The sequence below is a fragment of the Hoplias malabaricus genome, chromosome 3 (genome assembly GCF_029633855.1).
Source record: "Hoplias malabaricus isolate fHopMal1 chromosome 3, fHopMal1.hap1, whole genome shotgun sequence".
Lineage (NCBI taxonomy): Eukaryota > Metazoa > Chordata > Actinopteri > Characiformes > Erythrinidae > Hoplias > Hoplias malabaricus.
In genome coordinates, this window is record NC_089802.1 from 27,382,389 (window position 1) to 27,398,925 (window position 16,537).

Sequence of the window (16,537 nt, forward strand, 5' to 3'; positions counted from 1 at the left end):
ATTTACCCAGGGGAATTCAACAGATTAAAATCTCTATATTTAGACAGACCTGGATAAAATGACAAATATTTTCTAGGTGCAGAGATTATCAAAATCAAACCGAACAAAAGAAACAGATGTAGTGTCCAAACACAGAATCCAGCTTTGAGAAATCAGATCTTCAATTTAATCTCACTCAGGGAGAAGAAATCATTACGCTGCCATGTTCTCTGAGACAAAGAGGAGGAAAGTTTTCTGGCCAGTTCTGAGCTCATAAAAATCAGCAGGTATCGCAGCTTGATAAAGAATTACAAAGATAAGAAAGGAGATAACCAAGCGAGGACTTGTAATGCCAATGCTCCTCTCTTCTTGGGCATAATGGAGACCTAGACACCAGCCCATAAAGTACACAGTGACGTATATGAGACAAAGAGTTACATCGAAAAGTAGAGGACTGTCTAGACAACTCTGTTCAGACAACGGGCTTTATGCTGTGTTATTACTTGTTTTATGTGGATAGACAATGTACAAATTAGAATGTCATAATTTCAGAACAGGCCCTGCATCTATTTGATTATTTTGGTCAATTTCCATCTTATTAAGAAATGGAAAAATGGTTGGAATTTACTGATACTTTTCTAAAAGTGAAACAGCGAGGGGGGCGTGAATGGGCAAACTTAGTGGAAGACAGGAGAGTGAGAGGGAGACAGGGGACAGAGCAAGAGACTGTGTGCAAAGGAGAGAGATGGGGGAAAAAAAACTGTACAAAAACATAAGCATGTTACAGATGTAGTGTGGTAAAGAAAGCAAAATCAGAAGTATACAAAAAATAGGCAAAGTAAGCCAAGACTCAAATCAGTTCAAAATAAAACTGACTTATTTTCAACTCAAAGTTTCATGCACTTTTCGACTTCACAGAAAACGTGTAATTTATGAGTCAAACTTCTGCATTTGGTTATTTTAATAGTCACATATTCCACAGTACACATCCAGAGCCACCACAGAAATGTGTCTGTGATTGTCTTCCTCATGCGCCAAAGATAATGCGATTAAAGGTTTATTGGGAGGAAAATCCTCTTATGACAGTGTTGTTGTTGTCCAAAACCCAGAGCCTCGTTCGACAAAGACCTGCCTGCTCCAACCAGGGGATCAAAAGTGGAGTAAATATGGCAAGTGTTTTGTTTTATGTGGTTTTGATAGGGATCTTGTGTCGGGTTGGATTTACCAATGCGTCATTTCAGTCAGTGCTGGTGTTGGACATGGCTAAAATCCTACTGGACAACTACTGCTTCCCAGAAAATCTACTCGGCATGCAGGAGACAATCCAGCAGGCTATAAGCAGTGGAGAAATCCTTCATATATCGGATAGTAAGACTCTTGCGGCCGTGCTGACCTCTGGAGTACAAAGTGCACTCAATGACCCGAGGCTAACCGTGTCTTATGAGCCTAACTACGTCCCAGTCACACCACCCGCTCTTCCAACACTCCCTACAGAACAGCTGAGACGGCTAATCAGGAATACGATCAAACTGGAGCTGTTGGAAAACAACGTGGGCTACCTGAGGATTGACCGGATAATAGGTCAAGAGACAGCTGCCAAACTGGGGCATCTTCTCCATGAAAACATCTGGAACAAACTCATCCACACTTCAGCGATGATCTTCGATCTGCGATTCAGTACTTCAGGAGCATTGTCCGGTGTTCCCTACATCATTTCATACTTCTCAGACCCTGACCCACTTATCCTTATAGACACAATCTATGACCGTCCCACTAATACCACCAAAGAAGTCTGGACGATGCCAAATATTATTGGTGACAGATATGGCCCAAAAAAAGATCTGATCGTGTTAATCAGCAAGAGAACCACAGGGGCGGCAGAGTCAGTCGCCTACATTTTGAAGCACCTCCAGAGGGCGATCATTGTTGGGGAAAGGTCTGCCGGAGGGTCGGTTAAGGTGGGAAAGGTAAAGATCAGAGATTCAGACTTTTATGTTATGGTTCCCACGGCTCGATCCACTAACCCAATTACAGGCCAGAGCTGGGAGGTCAGAGGAGTATCACCATCTGTCCCAGTTACAACAAGAGAAGCAGTGACAAAAGCCAAGGCCTTGTTGTCTGCAAGGAAAGCATTCCCAAAGGCAGTTAAAAGGGTATCTGACATCATCAGGCGTTTCTATTCTTCCAGAGAGAAGATCGAGGCTCTATTGAACCAGCTAGCAATCACCAACTTCTTAACTGTCCTTTCTGAAGAGGGCTTAGCAGCCAAACTGAATTATGAGTTGCAGACTGTGTCTGAGGACCCGCGTTTGAGTGTTAAAATCATGCAAGAGGTTCCTGTCGTAGCTGAAGACAATCCAAATGTAGATGCCATTCCAGGAGGCGCACTATTTGATGTGGAAATACTGTCTGGAAATACAGGATACATCCGATGTGATAGGTTTCCTAAATTGTCTGCCTTTGTTAGGGTTGCAAAAGAAGTCTGGGAGAACGTTGAAGGAACCGAGAACCTGATTATTGACTTGCGCTACAACACCGGGGGGTCTTCCAAGGTCTTGCCTATGCTTTTGTCCTACTTGTATGACACGTCATCTAACCCTATTCGTCTCTACACCATTTATGACAGGATCCAGAACGTAACCACTGACTATCATACGTACTCTAACCTCACTAGTGCCTCCTATGGGTCCAAAAAGGGAGTGTACGTACTCACAAGTTATTACACAGCAGCAGCTGGTGAGGAATTCGCATACCTAATACAATCCCTGCACCGAGGTACTGTAATTGGAGAGATAACATCCGGGACACTCCTTCACTCCAGGTCGTTTCGTGTTGGAGACACAAGCATTGTTGTTACCGTCCCTGTATTAAACTTCATTGATAACATTGGCGAATGCTGGCTGGGGGGTGGTGTAGTCCCAGATGCTATAGTGCTTGCTGAGGATGCGATCAACCAAGCTCATGACATCATAAACTTTCACAAGCACATTCAACCCTTTGTGAAACAAGCAGCCATCCTCTTAGAAACATATTATGCCTTTCCTGAGGTCGCTTCCAAAGTCGGCAGGGTGCTGCAGTCCAAACTGGATGAGGGAATTTATCGCTCTGTCATTGACTTTGAATCTCTTGCTTCTCAGCTCTCTGTGGATCTTCAGGAAACCTCAGGAGACCACCGGCTTCATATCTTTTATTGTGAAATTGAGCCTGAGTCCCAGCATAAGCTGCCCAAAATCCCCTCACCTGAGGAGATGGGCTACATCATAGACACCCTTTTCAAAGTAGAGGTTCTTGATGTCAATGTAGGCTATCTCAGATTTGATATGATGGCTGATATAGAAGTTGTGAGAGCCATGGGTTTAACATTGATCACAAAGGTGTGGAACAAGCTGGTCAACACTGATGTAATGATTATGGATGTGAGGTTCAATACAGGAGGCTATGCCACAGCTATACCACTTCTTTGCAGCTACTTTTTTGAAGCAGAACATTTGCAGCACATGTACTCCATTTCTGACCGTGCCACCAGAACCAGGACAGATGTTACAACACTTCCTGAAGTCCTGGGACAAAGGTACGGCTCAAAGAAAGACATTTACATCCTCACGAGTCAGATGACCGGGTCGGCTGCCGAGGCATTTACTCAGACAATGAAGGACCTGAAAAGGGCCACGGTGATCGGAGAGCCTACAGTTGGAGGTTCCCTCTCCAGTGGAACTTATCAGCTTGGGGACAGCATCCTTTACGCCTCTATTCCCACCCAGGTGGTGTTGAGTGCAGTTTCTGGGAAAGAATGGAGCATTTCTGGAGTCGAGCCACATGTTTCAGTTCAAGCTAGTGACGCCCTGAATGTCACTCTGAAAATTATTGCTGAGAGACAACAGAAATTAGAGTCAGGAGATTAGTAAGAATCTTACAGTGATAACGACCTTTTATCAAGTAAAAACATTTTAAATCCGGGAATTGTATCTAATATTTCGTATTATAGAAATATTGTAATAGTACTTTAAGATTATTCACCACATATCTACACATTTGAAATAATTATTTGATTTAATAATTCCTTCCTTTTTGGTTTTTTGCATCTTAAGAAATATATTACTCATTACTCATGGTCAATATTTTCAAAAAATTGGATTCAGTGATTTATTTCAGAAAATGACATCAGTGATCGGATGGATTTTAACTGTGGAAATCAGGAGGTTTTTTTTTTTTTGTTTTGGCTTACAGGTGTATATACACCATCTGTGGATGGTGACAATAAAGATTTTCCTGAATATTATTCGATTTTCTGTAATGTTTTGGTGCATTTTTATCATGTTTTTTTAAAGTGAAGTTGAGAAATGCAATAAGACACAAACCCCATCTTTGTTTACAACTGACCTCTGCCAGGTGACACGGTCATTAAATAAAATATTAAAACACTTCATATCGTATTAAGGTATAGAGACCTAAATAATACGATACAAATATTTCTGGATTTATCATTTTATTACCATGTTTTATAAATCTTATAAATAACAATAATAGCTTTAGTAAAAATTCTTAATATAGCTGTGTTGGCATGAAAAGAAAACATCACATATCCCTATATGTAGGGATTTAAACAGGTGGATTATAGGTGGATTTAAACAGAATAGTGTTAATATTGTTAATATTAGAAGATGTTCCTGCAGTGATGTAAAGCTGAGACATATTTGGTGGCAGCTAGTGTCACTCTCTCAGGTTCTTCTCCACCAAGATCAATGTACATTTTCTTAAAGTCAGATGGAACTGGGAATCACTTTATCTTTCCAAATTGTTCTAAAAATATACTGCTTATTGACTGTGTACTTGGTGATGGTTTTTCTTTCTCTTCCTGTGCTCAGAGTCTGCAAGTCAGTCCTAGGATGTAGATAAATTGATTTGTTTAATTTTCCCATATTTCACTGAATTTGAAAGTATTTGGCCCATGAGTTTAACATCGTTTGTGGAGTGGTGAGAAGGGAGGGAATAGCATAGTTCTAGAAGTCACCAAGTTGTTGGCTAGAGAGGCATGGGAGTGGGGGGAGTAATGATTTATAATGAATCGTTTTCTTGAAACTCTCTTTTGTGTTTTGTTTATTTGTTTTTTTAGTAATGTTGTTTAATTTATGGCTTTTTGTGAGGGTACCTGGGTGCAGTGGGTTTTTTTCCTCGGCTACTCCTTGCTCTGGGGGTCCCTGATTTTCTCTGTCGCTGCCCAGAGGTTAGCTGTGTGTTATCTCCAATTCTAATGGCTGGGCCTGCTGACCAGGGGAGCTGTTTCCATCAGCGGATTTTCAGCAATTTTTCTGGCTGTCTTCGCTGCTCTGTGCACTGGGACTTTAGACCAAGGATCCTGCTGCCGCTGGTATTGGTATTGATCAATACTAGTGGAAAAAGATGGATTCTCAAGATTTGTTTCTCCCCCGCTTAGTCACGATGACTTAGCGGGGGAGAAACCCCCATTTTTGTGTTCTGCACCTATACATGGCGAAGAGTATCGGTATTGGTATCAATATTGGCAATACTGGCCCTGTATTTACTTGTTATCGAATCGATACCAAAACACCCAGTATCGCCCACCTCTACTCCTGGTGATTGCCGGACGAGCATGTCCTCAATGTCTGCACTCTGATGCTGATCCACTTCCAGCTACCAGCCACTAAAACTGCTACAGCTTACAGTGACTGTCAATCTTGGGACCCAATTTAATCCTGTGTCTCGTTGCTGTTTACTAGCCTCTATATGACAGTTTTGTTTTACATTTTGTGTGTAAGCTGCTTTGTACCTTTTTTTTATACTGCTATGTGTCTGTTTGTACTTTGATCTTTTTTTTTTGTCTTAATAAGTGCTTAATAAGTCTTAATAAGTGCTTTAAAATTACAATGTATTACTATTATTATTATTATTATTATTATTATGCTTCTACCTATGTACTGCAGAATTTATTTCTTACATAAAAACAACAACAAATGTTTACATTGTGCCATTAAAGCTTGAAATAGCATTAGCTAATATTAAGCTTAAAGGATATTAGTTTACTTAACAATCTACTTGAAATGCATTGGTAAAACATATATATAATTCAACATTAGTTTATATTGATACATGACTTTACCTGAAATGCTGCTTATGTCCAAAGTTAGCGTGTATGTATTTAAGATTTTTAAGGCCACATGAAGTGCACATTTCATAAGTCTGTTATTGTCCTACCAAATCTGGGCTAATGAGATTAAAGGTTTATTGCCAAAGCCTCTTATAAGGAGCCGTGATTGTGGAACAAGTCTCATTCTAGAGAGTACGAGGCACTGACGCAGGATCTGAGCTTCAGAAGCAGCACAATGACTCAGGTTCTGGGGATTTTGGTTCCACTGCTGGTTTTCAGCAATGTCCTTTATGCTTTTACACCAACTATCATAAGGGATATGGCTAGGGTTATCATGGATAACTACTGCTCGCCAGAATATTTGTCTGGTTTGGAAGAGGCCATAGATGCTGCCAGCATCAATGAGGAAATCCTCGGCATCCAGGATCCCAGTATTCTCGCAAGTGTCTTAACAGAAGGAATCCAGAAAACAATTCAAGATCTAAGAGTTAAGGTTACTTACGAGCCTGAATACATTCCTGTGGTTCAGCCGGGAATTCCTGAAATTCCAGTGGAACAACTGGCCGCTATGGTCAAGGGAACTGTGAATGTGGAAGTCCTGGAGGATGACATTGCCTACCTGAAGATCCAGCACATTATCGGAGAGGAGATGGCTCAGAAGATTGGGCCACTTTTGTTGGAGCACGTTTGGAGCAAAGTTCTCCCAACCTCTGCGATGATCCTGGACCTTCGGTATGCGGTAACTGGGGAGATGTCTGGCATCCCGTACATCGTGTCCTATTATACAGACGCTGAGCCTCTTATCCACATCGATTCCATCCAAGATCGCCCTTCAAATACCACCACAGAGCTATGGTCCATGCCTAGTTTGCTGGGGAAAAGATATGGAACCTCCAAGCCCTTGATCATCCTTACCAGCAGGAACACCATTGGAGTGGCTGAAGATGTGGCCTACTGCCTTCAAAACCTCAAAAGGGCGACCATCGTTGGAGAGAACACCGCTGGAGGATCAGTGAAAATCGATAAGATCAAGGTCGCCGAGACTGACTTCTATGTCTCGGTTCCAGTAGCTAAATCCATAAACCCTATCACTGGCAAGAGCTGGGAAGTCAAAGGAGTGACACCAGATGTTGAATTCAGTGCTGAAGACGCAGTTGAAGCTGCCCTCACCATCATCAAACTCCGAGCTAAAATCCCAGCAATTGTCAAAGGTGCTGCTTCTCTGGTCGCAAATAACTATGCCTTTGAAAGCATCGGGGCAGACGTAGCTGAAAAGTTGGAGGCTCTTCTCGAGGCTGGTGAATACAGCATGATCTCCTCCAATGAAGGACTGGGAGAAAAACTCTCGGCTGATCTCCATAAACTTTCGGCCGACAAGTGTCTGAAGATCACAGAGCACTCTCCAATGATGCTTGCACCGGTGAGAATTTAACATCGCCCCTTTACAAGTAACGACTCCCAAGTAGATCTAGGTTGGGAAATTGGGTTCTAGGATAATTAGGGGAACCCATTTTGATCCTTTAACCAGATAAAAAGTGTAATTAAAGTTTGGAATCCAGGGAAGATCAATCTTTAGGTTCTATAGCAAGAAAACATAATTTTCACACAAGAAAACATCTTTTAAAAGAGGTGTGACTGGTTGAATGTGTTAAACTGTCCACAGGTGTAAGTGACTGAGTGAATGTGTGACACTGCCCACAGGTGTGACTGTGAATGACTAAGTGAGTGTGTGACACTGTCCATAGGTGTGAGTGTGTGAGTGACTGAGTAAGTGTGTGACACTGTCCACAGGTGTGAGTGTGAGTGACAGGGTGAATGTGTGAAACTGTCCACAGGTGTGACAGGGCGAGTGTGTGAAACTGTCCACAGGTGTGAGTGAGTGTGTGACACTGTCCATAGGTGTGAGTGACTGAGTGAGTTTGTGACACTGTCCACAGGTGAGTGTGTGACACTGTCCATAGGTGTGAGTGTGTGAGTGACTGAGTGAGTGTGTGACACTGTCCACAGGTTTTGAGTGACAGGGTGAGCGTGTGACACTGTCCAGAGGTGAGTGTGAGTGACTGGGTTAGTATGTGCACCCATTCTTTCAGAGTCTCTGTTCAGGATGAAGTGCTCACAGAAGATGAATGAATGAAGTATAAATTTTATACAGTATACATAGTGCATAATTTGTCCAAAACGACATCTCTTTTCCAGGACACTTCTCCAGAGATGCTGATCGAGCTCATCAAAGTGTCCTTTAAAACAGACGTGTTTGAGAACAACATAGGTTACCTGCGCTTCGACATGTTCGGGGATTTCAATCAGATCCCTGTTGTCGCTCAGATCATTGTGGAGCAGGTCTGGAATAAAGTGGTGAACACAGACGCCATGATCATTGACCTCAGGTAAGTCCACACAGAGCTAGTTCTCTGGACTTATATTAAAGCCACTGAATTAAAGTAACACTAGGTACGATTTGGTATTTTTGTTCCTGGGCTCCCACTTGAAGAGTGTAATTCAGTTTTACAGCACTGTCCTGAAATTAAGGGGGAGAGGAGGGAGAGGGTCGTTTTCAAACCCTCCTCCAAAAGGTACACAGTGCGGTCTCTGCAGTGCTGAGCCAAGAGTACAGTAGCAACAACAGAGGCTATTTTCTCCCTATTACAGTACAGTGGAGCATCACAATGACTTTGAAATTGTGATTTTACGATACAAAGCCTGCTACAAGTGTTCCTTAAAAGGGCCTATTCCAGGGTTCTTCCATTTCATGTAGAACATAAACATGTTTAAAGCTTCAAATTACACCATTCACTTATGTTTACAGCATCTGACACTCATTCTGAGTGACTTTTAAATCATATTATGGAGCCTAATGTAGAGTTGGGAGTCTTACCCAAGGACATTAATTGTTAAAGAATCGTGTTCCTACCTGAGCTGAGAATTGAACCCTTTTCCTGCTGCATGGTAGGTCATCTTCCTAAGCTTCTGTTCTGGATTCACTTTTTTTTTAATCCTATTAACAATACATCTACACACATCAATCTATTCAGCCTACAACTGTTAAGCTCCACCCATTACCTGTGAAGTTATAGGATGTGTTGTAGGCGGGGCGGCTTTTTGGAGTACATCATCCTATACACACAGCGCTCATTTGAAGATAAGTCTTAAAGGAACAATACTAAGAACAGCTGATTGAATTAAAAATGTCTACACCTCAAACATAATGTAGAAAATGAGACTAAGGGTGCTTTAAATTTCAGGCCATTGTCCAGTGAAATTCCATAAATAAATAAAGATGAAGTGGTTTTTAATCCGAATTGTAATTTATAATGAATCCTACTTTGAATTATTTTGCAGGAGCAATGCTGGAGGCTCAATAAACCCAGTCGCCGGGTTCTCCTCTTACTTCTTTGATGCTGATAAGCAGGTTGTCTTGGATAATCTATATGAAAGACCCTCAGACACCGTGAAAGAACTGGTCACTCTCCAGGAGCTCACAGGTGAAATGGACACCTTTACGTTACTTTAAAGAGCCCATATCTACATGTTTCATGAGGTCTACTCCATATTTGTCTGTTTCACGAGTCTATTTCTTGAACTGTGACGCCTCTGATACTGCGGCTGACTGATATTCATGTAAATGAGCTCTGTTCTGATTGGCTGTGCCTCAAGCTAAAAGTAATCCCCTCTGAAACACTCCTTATAACTTCCATGGGCTTGAATATTTGGGGCTAAACTGCAAGAGGCTGCAAAGAAATAGAGTGAAATATGTTGTGACATCACAAAAACAATATATTCAAAGTGAGAAAGACCTTGATGTACCTGACGGTGATTAGGAAACTGGATTTCTGAACGGAGAAAAGAAAGTTAATTGAAAAACGCATGTTAACATTTTGCAAATTCTTGACCAGTCAAAATACACAATCTTTAACCCCGTCAGCGGCAGTTTAACAGAGCCACTTTTTCTCCAGGGCGGAGGTATGGCTCTAAGAAGGGTGTCGCTGTTCTGACAAGTGGAGCCACAGCTGGGGCCGCAGAGGAGTTCGTTCACATAATGAAGAGGTTGGGCCGAGCCATGATCGTGGGCGAGACCACAGCCGGATCCTGCCAACCCCCGCTGCCTCTCAGAGTTGGGGAGAGTGACATGTTCCTCAGCGTCCCGACCACTCACTCGGACACAGCTCACGGTCCAACCTGGGAGGGGGCTGGGATCGCCCCCCACATCCCTGTCCCTGCCGAGGCCGCCCTGGTCACAGCCAAGGGCATCCTCAACAAACACCTCACTGGCCAGAAATAAACTGGGCTCAAAACTGGGCACAGTGGCATAAAACAAGGGTTAGATTTAATGGGCTGCTGTCACTTCACTTTAAAGTTGACACCTTGTGAAGTGAAACCATCGTAACTCTAATGGACACATCAAATATTGATCATCAAATAATAATAATAATAATAATAATAATAATAATAATACGTTTCTAATGCACTTTACATAAAAAATCAAAACATTTCTAAAAAATATAAAAAAAACACATTAGTATAAAATACATAAATATAACTAATAATATACACAAAATGAAAACAAAAATAAATCAATACAAAAACTATAAAAATGCTTATCCTTGTTAGGAGGTTGTTGTAAGAATATAGTATAATTAAGTTTTTTTATGTGTCAGTGTAAAAGCTGGAGATCTCACAACTGAACACAGAAAATAAAGACAGAAGCAGAAAACAGTGTACTCCTCTCTCCAGTACTCACTCTGTCTCTCTCTGGGACTTTTCCAGCTGTAGTCTGGCAGTGAACAGTCATGCCATTTATGGGCGTGGCTTTGGAAGGTTGGATATCGGAGGTTGGCATTTCTTCAAAATGACCGTCTTTGGCTTTAAATTATTTTTTCAGATGTGTTGGTAGAGTACAAATATCTTGAAAAAAACTAAATAGTGTTATAGTAATCTAATGACTAAATCTGAATAAGAAATATTAGCTATACTAACTACCAGTCACTAACATTGTACAGTGACAGAAAATTGAGTTGAAAAATGTATGTTAAAAATTAAAAAATTATATATATCTAGTTGATATGCTTTGATTTTTGTCATTCAGGTGATGTAACAATATTACAACATCATTAAACCTTGTTTTTTACACAGAAGGCTCGTCTCAAGGTCATTTCTGCAAACAAAATAGCTGAGAATATATTATGACAGCATTTAGTGTCTCTTTCACAGCTCCAGGGTCCTGGAGGTTGTCGGTTCAAGTCTCCCTGTGTCTGGGTGGGTTTCCTCCGGATGACTGTCTGTGAGGAGTGTGGTGTGTTCTCCCTGTGTCTGCGTGGGTTTCCTTCAAGTGACTGTCTGTGAGGAGTGTGGTTTGTTCTCTCTGTGTCCGTGTGGGTTTCCTCCGGGTGACTTGTCTGTGAGGAGTGTGGTGTGTGTTCTCCCTGTGTCTCCGTGGGTTTCCTCCGGGTGACTGTCTGTGAGGAGTGTGGTGTGTTCTCTCTGTGTCTGCGTGGATTTCCTCCAGGAAAATGTGAGGTGTGTGAGGAGTGTGGTGTGTTCTCCCTGTGTCTGCGTGGGTTTCCTCCGGGTGACTGACTGTGAGGAGTGTGGTGTGTTCTCCCTGTGTCTGTGTGGGTTTCTTCCGGGTGACTGTCTGTGAGGAGTGTGGTGTGTTTTCTCTGTGTCTGCATGGGTTTCTTCCGGGTGCTCCGGTTTCCTCCCACGCTCCAAAAACACACATTGGTAGGTGGATTTGTGACTCAAAAGTGTCCGTAGGTGTGAGTAAATGAGTGAGTGTGTATCGCACTGTGAAGGACTGGCGCCCCCTCCAGGGTGTGTTCCTGCCTTGAATCCAGTGATTCTGGGTAGGCTCCGGACTCACTGCCCCCCTGAACTGGATAAGGGCTACGGACAATGAATGAATGAACTTTTAAAGCTATATCTGAATAAGAATGATCAGATACATCATCTAGAGCAGGGGTGGGCAATCTTATCCACAAAGGGCCGGCGTGGCTTTTAGTCCATTTTAGTCCAAATGGCTTTTAGTCCATTTTAGTCAGGCCAGAGCACACCTGATTTCACTCCACTTAGTTGGTCTCAGTAAAGCAACTGATCATGTGTCTCCTGGACACCAGCAACCACACCGTCCCTTTGCAGATAAGATTGCCCATCCGTGGAGTCTAGAGCTTATCACTTGGTAAAAGATTTGTGTTTTCTCTCTGTGCCCAATGTATAACTATCTCACAGTCTTTGAGCTGAAATACTACATCCGTCCAGAAGAGGGCAGTACATCCCCTAAATTTACAAGCCTGGAACACAACGCAGAAATGTCCAGTCTCAAAGTTTTTTGTTGTCAACAAATTGCTGTGGTCAAATGGTTGTAAATGAAGGACGTTAATGAAGAGTGTGTTCCTCTTCTCTGTGGTAAAGCCTCTGATGTTGGAACATAGCTGTGAGGATCCAGTATTTTGTTCATCAAAATGACAACACAGCCTCGAAAAAGGCATTTACAAATGTGTGGCCTCTGTAGTGAGTTTAACAGTGACTCGGTGAGTGTGTGAAACTGTCCAAAGGTGTGCGTGTATGACTGGGTGAGTGTGTGAGATTATCCATGTGTGACTGGGTGAGTGTGTGAACCTCTCCAGTGCATCCCTGTGTTTCCAGGTAGACTCTGGATCCGTGCCCATGATCAGGATGAAGCACTGAAGATCAACTAACAAATGAATGAATGAATGAATGAATGAGTACACTACACGCTTCAGAAGCTCTAAAATGCCATAGACTTATAAATATTTTTGAGCTAGCAATCTTCAAGGTAAATACATGCTGTAAAGAACATTACTAACCAAGGATAAATGAGTTGTTGTGGTTTATACTGAACTCATCGACCATTACAGAGAGAATAGGTTAGAAACAGAGCAAGAAAACCTATCCTACAAATGTCACCGCCATTTTATTTGCAGTGAGAAATATGACACCAGGCGTTTTGCGGCATTAGCCCAGCCTCTAAATTCTGCACTCCGGAGTTTTTAGCACTCTAGCAGAGTCAAACCACCGTGAAACAGTTTAAGATAAACCCAGTTTCGTTAAACCCATATATCTGGACATTTCTGTGGGATATAAACAAAGCAAGCGTGAATCACCCTAAGCTCCACATCAGCGCCGAGAATTCCAGCACTTTTCACTCACTGAATCCTTTCGGGAATTGACTCTTTCCGCTCTCAGAAAACGATTCTTCATCTCCAGGTCTGTGTCCAACTAAAATGAGCCAAACTTCCTTTTGGGATCTTTAAAAATAAATTAAGACGTGGGATTTAAAATGTCTTACTTGTTATTAAGATTTTGGGTCGCTCCCACAGGTTACTAAATCATTCCCATGGCTAATTCAGTCATTTACATGGATTATAAAGTTATTTCCATGCCTAATGAACTCATCCCTGAGATTGTTTATGGAATTCCTTCACAATAATAATTGAGTCAGATCATTCCCACATATTATCAAATACGTTTATCCCATGCGTTATAAAATAATGAGTCATTCCAAACATTATTACGTTGTTTCTATATTATGTCACAAGCAGAGCTCTGCACGAAACACCTGAGCCTATAATAATAATAATAATAATAATAATAATAATAATAATGAGGATGATGCACATTAAGGGCGACACGTTGGTGCAGCAGTTAGTGTCGCAGTCACACAGCTCCAGGGTCCTGGAGGTTGTGGCATCGATTCCCGCTCCGGGTGACTGTCTGTGAGGAGTGTGGTGTGTTCTCTCTGTGTCTTCATGGGTTTCCTCCGGGTGACTGTCTGTGAGGAGTGTGGTGTGTTCTCCATGTGTCTGCATGGGTTTCCTCCTGGTGACTGTCTGTGAGGAGTGTGGTGTGTTCTCCCTGTGTCTGTGTGGGTTTCCTCCTGGTGCTCCGGTTTCCTCCCACAGTCCAAAAACACACATTAGTAGGTGGATTGGAGACTCAAAAACGTCTGTAGGTGTGAGTGTGTGAGTCAATGTGTGAGTGTGTGTTGCCCTGTGAAGGACTGGCACACCCTCCAGGGTGTGTTCCTGCCTTGCGCCCAATGATTCCAGGTAGGCTCTGGGCCCACCGTGACCCTGAATTGGATAAGCAGTTACAGATAATGATGCATTAATGATGCATGTTAATAAACCTGGCAGAGCCCTAACAGCCTTTAGTAATGCAGGAACACCAATAACCATAGTGCAGTTTCTGCAATGCTGAGCCTGGAGTAGCAACCACCCTATTATCTACAACTCAGTGGAGCATCACAATGATTTTAAAGCTGCATTTTTAAGGTAAAAATACTACCTAGTGTACTACCCATACTTTCCTTAATGAGGAGTTACTGGATGAATCCTGAGAAGCAAGAATCTCAAAACAAAAAGATTCAAATGCCCCAGTAATGTTTTAGGTTTTTGAATTCCTGGAATCTGTGATTCCTATTTCTAAATTTCCTGTTTAACCACCTGTATCATAGATAAATCCAGCTTAGACCCGGAACTCTTTATAAGGGCATGAATCCTGCTCCAGACACACACAGGTCCTGGAAGTAAGTCGACTCTTGACGTTCACCTAAATTGGTGGTGTTATAGAGTCGACTCCTTGGTGAGCGACTCCTGACTCCTGCACATCCTCAGGCGGAGAGTGATGTGTGTGTGCGCGATGTGCCCTTTGTGTTGATGTTCAGCGGTGTGTGTGTGTGTGCGCGCGTGTTTGTGCTGTGGATCATGAGTGAAACCGCTGTGTTACTGCAGCGTGGAGTTTATTCCGGTTGAAAACAGAGAGAAAAGAGTGAAAACTGTAGAAAGAGGATGGCGAGCTTCGTGAAAAGCACTCTTCTCCTCTTCTCTCTTTCTGGATTTGTGTATTTCTGCGTCTTTTCAGGAGCAACAGCTCAAGAAGAAGAAGATCAGAAATCCTGTCAAGGGGCTTTCGACCTCTACTTCGTCCTGGACAAGTAAGTGACCATTAGGACTGACCACTTTCAGGACTTTCCGTCCTTCGATCTCTCTTTCTCCATCAGTTTTATGGTTTTGTTGGGTCATTACCACCTTTTTTTTCTGTGAAACTGCATTTCTGAGAACGCCCTCACATCACATCAGCCCCGAACAAGCTTCAAAAACAAGTAGAACTCCAGGTTTTTGGCGATACGTGGAAAATTAAATATCGCGATAAAATTTAGTTTGATACAGTTTCACGATACACAATAACTATCACGATATTTAAGGATTTTAAGGTTTGGGAATTTGAAACAGGCAACAATAATGTCACAGACAATGAACAGAATAACGTTTATTCATTGTGTCAACATAATGTAAAGCATTAAATCAGTTAAATTCGGTTGTGCAGTTTATCACCAATATTATCGCTGTTCAAACCAAAATAAATAACTGTGTCTGGGTTATTTTTAATCATTATTAAGATTTGGCATTTACAGATGATGTCATATTAAAGATATCTTTCCACTAACCGATCATAGATTCCATTGATATTTTGGAGATACAGGTTTTTAAATCAAAGATATGCTCAGAAAAATATTAACTATATTTCAGCATCAAATATCACAATTAAAATCAATGTCATCATATCGCCCACACTTGTACCATTAAAAAAGTAATGTGAACAATCTGAGTGAACCTCATTGTACAGGTTTTTACTTTACCTTTCTCTCTTTCTATCTTTCTTTCTTTCTGGTTTATTCCTTCCTTCCTTTCTTAAAGGGCCCATGCCCTGCATTTTTTATGTATTTCTCCTTTAATTCACCCTTTCCTGCAAAAAAACAATATGTAAATTATGTTTTCATGCTTATGTTACCGTCAATGTGTGTGTGTGTGTGTGTGTGTGTCTAAATGAGCTCTATTCTGATTGGCTTCCTCATGTTAAACACTTTCCTCTAGGAGTTTTTGGGGGTTTATCATTGTAATTAAGGTCTTCTAGGACCCTTTAATGTTTTGAGAACCCTTTGAAGATTCTCCTAGAACCTTTCATAAAGATAAACTAGATTCCTGGAGGCACCTTTAAAGGTTTGCTGTTTGTTTTTGAACTGTGGGCCAAACAGATAGAACATTTATATGAATGAGCTGGATTTGTGACATCACAAAAAGGCAAAAAAAAAAACACAGCAGGATGTTCCTGCAGCTCAGGTTTCATGTGAGTTTACTTTGGGAGACTTCCATAATGTTTATCCACTACATTAATCATTTTCATTTGAAAAAAAAACAGGAGAACAGTCGTGTTGTCCATTACAGGGTCTGTTTAAAGTCTCATTAAAAAGACTCAGTGCTCAGTTTAGAGCAGATCTAGATCTCTTCTGTCCGCTACCTCTGTGTGTGTGTGTGTGTGTGTGTGTGTGTGTGTGTGTATGTGTGTGTGTTTGTGTAATGACGCAAAGAGGGCTGGTATGTGTTGAATAACGTTTGCTGAATAAGCAGTTTAGGACCATCTCAGCCTCGTTCC

At 41.8% G+C, this 16,537-nt stretch overlaps 3 protein-coding genes across 3 annotated transcripts in view; all 3 read left to right on the forward strand.

The window, feature by feature from the left end:
- Positions 1–1,175: 1,175 nt before the first annotated feature.
- LOC136691389 (retinol-binding protein 3-like) lies at positions 1,176–3,881 on the forward strand. The gene has a single exon (XM_066663951.1). It carries the CDS (start codon positions 1,239–1,241, stop codon positions 3,879–3,881), a length of 2,643 nt encoding a protein of 880 aa, XP_066520048.1. The 5' UTR covers positions 1,176–1,238.
- Positions 3,882–6,320: 2,439 nt separating this feature from the next.
- Positions 6,321–10,364, forward strand: LOC136692916 (retinol-binding protein 3-like). Its single transcript, XM_066666643.1, has 4 exons — positions 6,321–7,505; positions 8,282–8,472; positions 9,425–9,567; positions 10,039–10,364. The coding sequence occupies exons 1-4, from the start codon at positions 6,321–6,323 to the stop codon at positions 10,362–10,364; spliced, it is 1,845 nt and encodes a 614-aa protein (XP_066522740.1).
- A 4,355-nt stretch (positions 10,365–14,719) lies between these two features.
- The window catches only part of antxr1c (ANTXR cell adhesion molecule 1c), a 37,597-nt gene continuing 35,779 nt past the window's right edge, over positions 14,720–16,537 (forward strand). The window contains exon 1 of the mRNA XM_066664076.1: positions 14,720–15,038. Coding sequence (XP_066520173.1) covers positions 14,893–15,038 — 146 coding nt within the window. The 5' untranslated portion in view covers positions 14,720–14,892. The remainder of the gene's footprint in view (positions 15,039–16,537) is intronic.

Coding starts and splice junctions, on each gene's coding strand:
- LOC136691389 (XM_066663951.1), top strand. CDS start 1,239: ATGGCTAAAATCCTACTGGACAACTACTGCTTCCCAGAAAATCTACTC.
- LOC136692916 (XM_066666643.1), top strand. CDS start 6,321: ATGACTCAGGTTCTGGGGATTTTGGTTCCACTGCTGGTTTTCAGCAAT. Junction 8,473..9,424: donor GCCATGATCATTGACCTCAG/GTAAGTCCACAC, acceptor ATTATTTTGCAG/GAGCAATGCTGGAGGCTCAA. Junction 9,568..10,038: donor CACTCTCCAGGAGCTCACAG/GTGAAATGGACA, acceptor CTTTTTCTCCAG/GGCGGAGGTATGGCTCTAAG.